The sequence below is a fragment of the Bubalus bubalis genome, chromosome X (genome assembly GCF_019923935.1).
Source record: "Bubalus bubalis isolate 160015118507 breed Murrah chromosome X, NDDB_SH_1, whole genome shotgun sequence".
NCBI lineage: Eukaryota > Metazoa > Chordata > Mammalia > Artiodactyla > Bovidae > Bubalus > Bubalus bubalis.
In genome coordinates, this window is record NC_059181.1 from 63097711 (window position 1) to 63104485 (window position 6775).

The 6775-nt window shown below is 46.7% G+C and overlaps 1 protein-coding gene across 1 annotated transcript; it reads right to left on the reverse strand.

Moving 5' to 3' along the window:
• Positions 1-13: 13 nt before the first annotated feature.
• Positions 14-3676, reverse strand: IL2RG (interleukin 2 receptor subunit gamma). The gene is made up of 8 exons (XM_006076369.3): positions 3501-3676; positions 3151-3304; positions 2710-2897; positions 2371-2510; positions 1819-1981; positions 1139-1253; positions 808-877; positions 14-497 (listed from the first exon to the last, which is right to left on the reverse strand). The coding sequence occupies exons 1-8, from the start codon at positions 3631-3633 to the stop codon at positions 321-323; spliced, it is 1140 nt and encodes a 379-aa protein (XP_006076431.1). The 5' UTR covers positions 3634-3676; the 3' UTR covers positions 14-320.
• Positions 3677-6775: the final 3099 nt, after the last annotated feature.

Sequence of the window (6775 nt, forward strand, 5' to 3'; positions counted from 1 at the left end):
TAGACATCCTTGATGATTATCAACAGAAATTTTATTTCTCATTAGTTTCTGGAACAATTGAAGAGTAGATGGAAATTGGGAGGGAGGGACAGCAGAAGCAATATGGTGAGAAGGAAGGGCTGGACTGGGGGAGATGAGAAACATGGATCGGCCCAAGGGGCATTTCTCAAGTAGGAGATATTGAATGAGGGGGCAGTGATAGGGGAAACAAAATTCAAAATCAGCCATGGGCAGCGAGGTGAGCATTGGACCCAGGTTGGCTGGACAAGGGCAAGTTAGCACAGTTTAGGGCTCCAGGACCTTGGGTTCTTGCCAGGGCCTCAGGGCTCAGGTTTCAGGGTATAACATGGAGGAGCCCAGTAGGGGCTGTGCTGGCTGCAGGGGGAGCCCCCAGGCCCTTCCCCTCCTTTGGGGGGAATCTCACTGACGTGGCAGAGCCGTTCACTGTAGTCTGGCTGCAGACTCTCGGCCAGTCCCTTAGATACACCACTCCAGGCCTAAAGACAAATATCTCCAGGTCAGGGGTCTGTGCCAAGGGAACTCTCCTGATTTGCAACCACTGTGATTACAGAAGGGACACACACACTCCTGGCCCCCCAATACCACTGTTTCCATCTGCCTCAACCAATCTAGGATCAGTTCTTCTCGGTGTCTCTCTGTGTCGAGCCCATCCCCCAAATGGCCGGCCACATCCTGACTGTTAGTGCAGGCCCCTCTCCCCTCCCTTCCTTCCCCCATGCTCTGTCTAGCTGGCAGGCAGTTGGTGGCAGTTGACACACTGAAGTCTGCGCATGACAGTGTTCTCACCGAGAAGTTTCCTTGGTATTCAGTAACCAGATCCTCTAGGTTCTTGAGGGTAGGAATTCGGGGCATTGTCCTGAGCAGGGAGAAAGAGGGAGTAGGAGCACATCAGTCACACTCTTTTATTATCCTTCTCCCCCTTCTCCCACATGGAATGAAATGATTCTGTGTTGCCTGTGCCTGCATCTTCCTTTCACCCTCATGCCCTCTTGGGTGATCCTCTTGGGTGATTCCTTACTGTCCGCCTTCTGCTTCTGGAGACCCTGTAATAACCCTCCTCTACTATTCCCAGCACCACCACCCCCCACCTCATTTTCCTGGGATTTGGAATTCTCACCGTTCCAGCCAGCAGTACACACAGATGAGGCTCACAATCAATCCCATGGAGCCAAGAGGGATCAGCACAGCTTCCAATGCAAACAACGAAGGATTTTCTGGATTCTCAAGATTCTCTGTCGAAAAGAGGAAAGGAAAAGAGACCTAACATTTGTAGTACCCCTACTACGTGCCAACATTTAGAGTGCCAACTTGGTGCCAGACACTGTGCTAAACACTATATGTGTGTGTATTCAATCCTCACAACTCCTGAGGGGCCAGGGAGCAATTATTATGTCCATTTTACAAACAAACAGAATCAAAAAAGTGAGTGATGTGCCCAAGGTCAAAGAGGTAGGAAGTGGCAGAGGCAGATTTAAACCTTACATTTGCCTGGTTCCAAAAGCCATCTTTACCATGCAGGCTTTTTGGAAATGCTGCAGGGAAATCTTACACATTCTGTATCCCCTTTGAATACCCCCTCAGCCTCCTTCTCAACCCACTCCCCCTACTCTAACAACACACTGATCCAACACTACACAGAAAAATCCTGCTTCCTGGGAGTTGGAGTTGAACAGTGAGGGGAGATGGGCCACCAAGTTTGGGGTCTTAGTGGTAGGGAGGCAGGGCAAAAGACAATGGTGTAAGAAATGTTGGGGTACTCGGCTCATGGGTCAGGGTGATGCGTTAGGTCCAATTTACCTTTTGAAGTATTGCTGCCCCAGTGAATTGGGTAGCTCCAATCACTCCAATGCTGAGCACTTCCGCAAAGTGGGTTATAACGGCTCCGAACACGGAACGTGTAGAGTTTCTGTGCATCCACGCTAGGCAGAGAGAAGCTATGTCTGTGGTCCACGGATTGTTCCTTGAGGAGAAAGAGAGTAAGGGAAAGATGGGTGTTTATAGAAGAAGGGAGAATGAAAACTGCTGCACCCACTCCCATCTCACATCATCTTCTGGTTCTTCTCAGTTTCTCCCTCCTCTCTTGACTATTCAAGTCACACTGCTACCTTCACTGACCAGAACTGAATGCTTTTGTTTACTTGTCTTTCTGGTATTGGGAAGAGTATGGGTAGGGAAACCTTAAAGAAAACTCAAAGATGAGGAGAGAGAAAGGAGTCAGAGGAGGAGGGTGGAAGGTGGGCGGGGGAACTGAGAAGCAGAGAGCAGGAGCTGGGGACCAGCATACCTATTGGCTGATTGAATCCTTTATCCCTACTTGCTCGACCTGGGCTGCTATCCCCACTCACTCACCGTCCAGCTTCGGTCCCGGTCACTCCGGTACTGTACCAGGTGCTCCAGACAGTGGTCCAAGTATCTGTTGCTCCAGCTCAGTTCTAGCTGGAATTCACTCAGGTTGTGAAGCGTCAGGTTCTCCGGAGCCCAGGGGATCACTGGAGATATGTGTGCATGTGTGGTCATTTCCCTGACCCAGATAAGTCAGGATCCTGAAGGTAGTGCCCCTGAGCCCTCCTCCCTTCTCCATTCTATCCCTCACCTCCTCTTTTCTGCCACATACACTTATGGTGAAATAACACCACTTTAAATACTCCAATACCCCACAATATCCTTTGACCTTCCTTTCCAACTTACCCAGATCCTGCAATTTTAGCATCTGTTTGGGCTGCTTCCTGTGTTCCCGTGGGTCCTGGAGCTGGACAACAAACGTTTCGTAGAGACGGATCTCCTTTTTTCCAAACCAACAGCCAGAAGTGATTCCTTCAGAGAATAGATAGTGGCCACACTCCTGGAGTTTATCATCACCATTAAAGTTCCTGTACCTAGAGAAGGTTTTCAAGGGAGCATAACAGTGAGGTAAATAAACCTGGGTACTCCAGATTTCCACAGCCCAGCCTCGGCTCCTCTAAGCTGATTTATGACTTACCCCATGAGAAAATAGTGGAGAGCTTAGGGTGCTGGCTACTCCCTTTCTTGGTCCCCACACAGTCTTTTCACATCTAGTCTTTCACATCACCTCCTCCTCCCCCCACCCCATCGTCCCCCCCACCCCTGCCTCCTCTCCCCTTCTCATACCCATAATGCAGAGTCAGGTTGTTGGGCTGGGGCTCAGAGCTGCTGTTCCAAGTGCAATTCATATACTCCACATTGAACACAAAACACTGAACCTCTGGGAGGGGCAGAGTGGAAACATCGAGGGTCCCAGCGGGTGTCGAAGTCAGGAAGAAGTCTAGGTTGGAGAGAAAGTGAAGTGGGGGAGGGGAAGAGAAGACAACATGGTCAGAAGCAGAAGCAGAGTGAAGCAAGGAACCCTTCCCTTGCCCTCCCTACAGTACTTTTAAATTCTGCCCGCATCCTTCTAATGCCCGGTGGCAGGTTGCAGGGTTCTGTGCGCCCCCCTTCCCACAGCTTCCCTTCTCACCAACCTCCTCCAGTCCCAGGTTTCCCACCAATGTCTTCATTGCCACTGGGCGTGAGGAACTTTGGGTTCAGCCCCACCCCCAGCAGAGGTAGCTGGAGAAATAAGAGGGATCTGAGTGGCAACGGTGGCTTCAACATGGCGCTTACTCTTCGTTCCCTGGGTGTTGACTGTGTCAGGAACCTGGGCCCCTTACCCACTACCCCTCCCCACCCACACATTTCCTTCTGTCATAACTTCCGGTGGAAAGAACCTTAGAAACCAGGGCTTTACGGAGGGTGTGGTGAATGTCTGCTATGACACAGGCTAACTCCTCCAGGAGATTAGGTGTTAATCTAATCTGTGGGTATAACACCACCACTGTAATGTGGTGTTAGGTAGAGACTAAAGCTGGGTATCCACTATTGTCACAGACTCAAGAATCCTCAGACTACCTAGATCCTGGGAAGGATCTGTTCACCACCACCACCATTCCCAATCACCTTCTCATCTAAATTGTTTCATCTCATAGAGTGGAGGGTCTGAACCTCCCCTCCTTCGATGCTAAACGTCTTCCTTGACTCAGTTACCCTGAAACTGCTATCAAAGCTCTACTGTCTTAGGCTGGACAGAAAATGCAGTCTTGGCTCCCATGAGCACATCTATAGCTATCTTTCCTCTGACCTAATCCAAATCAGAATATCCATCCTTAGCTGTTTCTAGAGCTGGGTCCCTGTGGAGACTGGCAAGGAGGTCTGACTTACAAGAAGATTTCAGAAATGAAAGAACAACAATGCTACCTTCAAACTCCTCATCTTGCCCTGCATCTGCTTCTCTTCCTGTGTCTGTATCTCATTTAATGGTATCATCACCCTTTCAATCACCCAAACTTGAGACCTCAAAGTCATTATCAGTTTCTCCACCTTCCTCATCCTGAGAATCCGATCAGCTCTCCTGTTGTGTGTCTCCTAGGCATGTCCTCCTTTCTGTGACCACAGCCACTGTGCTAAATCAGCCTTTTATTCCCTCTAATCACCATTAGTACTAGAACCCACGAACTGGCCTCCCTTTCTGAAGGCCCCCTGCTCTCAAATCCATTCTTCATTCTGTTGCCAGATGTACCTTCCCCCAAACACAGATCTAACTGGAGACTCATTTACATAAATTGATTATTTAGTAAATATTTATTGAGGCTTTCATATGTGCCAGGCACTGTGCTTATTTTCTAAACCATGTTAATTTTCCGTGGATCAAAATTCCTCAGGGTTAGCTCAAATGTTACTTTCTCCAATATGTCTTCATCTCCCCAACCAGAATTAGTCTTCCCATTGATTCAACAGCATTTTGTTATTGTTACTTTTATTTGTTATTTGCTAGTTTTATTATTTTCTATTTATTGTTGACTGACTAAGATCAAATCAGTCAATCCTAAAGGAAATCAGTCCTGAATATTCATTGGAAGGACTTAGGCTGAAGCTGAAATTCCAATACTTAGGCCACCTGATGTGAAGAAGTGACTCATTAGAAAAGACCCCGAAGCTGGAAAAGATTGAAGGCAGGAGAAGGGGATGACAGAGGATGAGATGGTTGGATGACATCACCAACTCGATGGACATGAGTTTGAGCAAGCTTTGGGAGTTGGTGATGGACAGGGAAGCCTGGTGTGCTGCAGTCCATAGGGTTGCAAAGAGTTGGACACCACTGAGTGACTGAACTGAACTGATTTATTGTCATCTGTTACTTTTATTACAGCACTCTATCTTTTCTCTAAAAGGCAATATCATTATAGAAAGAATGTCAAGAGTCAAGAAAAGTACAGTATCATTTATATGTGAAATCTAAAAAAATACAATAGAAAATTACCTGGCAGTCCACTGGTTAGGGCTCAGGACTTCCTCTGCAGGGGGCACAGGTTTGATCCCTGGTCTGGTCGGGGAACTAAGATCCTGCAAGCTGCTTGGTACGGTCAAAAAAGAAAGAAAGCAAAAAATACAACCAACTAGTGAATTGTTGGTTCAATTTATTTATTTAAAAAATAAATTCAACTTATTAAAAAAAGAAGCAGATTCATAGATACAGAGAACAAACTAGGGGTTACCAGTTGGGAGAGGGAAAGAAGAAAGAAAGGAAAAAAAGAAAGAAAGTGAAGTCACTCAGTTGTGTACTCTTTGCGATTCCATGGACTGTAACCTACCAGGTTCCTCTGTCTATGGGATTTTCCAGGCAAGAATACTGGAGTGAGTTGCCATTTCCTTCTCCAGGAGATCTTCCCAACCCAGGGATTGAAACCGGGTCTCCCGCATTGTAGGCAGGTGCTTTACCACCTGAGCCACCAGGGAAGTCCTGGGAGAGGGAAAGGAGAAGGGAAATATAGGGTAAGGAAGTAAGAGACACAAACTTATGTATAAAATGAGCTACAAGGATATATTGTACAATATGGGGAATATAGCCAATATTTTATAATAACTAAACTTTAAAATTGTCAATCACTATATTGTATGTCTGTAACTTATATAATATTGTACATCAAATGCAGGTCAACTTTAAAAAGCAAGAAAAAAGAATAGCAATGAGATGGATACACTACTTAAAAAAAGAGAGAGGAAGAGAGAGTTGAGAAAAAAAAATCCTAATCTCAAATGTTACTCAGTAGCCTAGTTTCAAATGTTACTCAGTAGCCTAGTCTCAACTGTTACTCAGTAGCCATACAACACAGGGCAAGTGAACTTCCACTCTGAAAATCAGCTTCCTCAACCACAAAATGGATACAATAATATCCCTAACACTGGTTTTTTTGGAGGGGGGGGTGGGTGGATTAGAGACAACGTCTGAAAAGCATCTGACACTTAGTAGGTGCCTCTCTCGATAGAGCAAGGATTCTTAACCTGAAGTTCATGGACCCTTAGAGGATATATGAATAAACTTCAGGAGAGGGCCTAAGAATCTCCCTACAAAGTATCTAGTCTGTATCAGTTCAGTTCAGTTCAGCTCAGTCCTGTCTGACTCTTGGGGAACCCATGAACCGCAGCATGTCAGGCCTCGCTGTGCATCACCAACTCCCGGAGTTTACCCAAACTCATGTCCATTGAGTCGGTGATGCCATCCAACCATCTCATCCTCTGTCATCCCCTTCTCCTCCTACCCTCAATCCTTCCCAGCATCAGGGTCTTTTCAAATGAGTCCGTTCTTCCCATCAGGTGGCCAAAGTATTGGAGTTTCAGCTTCAACATCAGTCCTTCCAAAGAACACCCAGGACTGATCTCCTTTAGGATGGACTGGTTGGATCTCCTTGTAGTCCAAAGG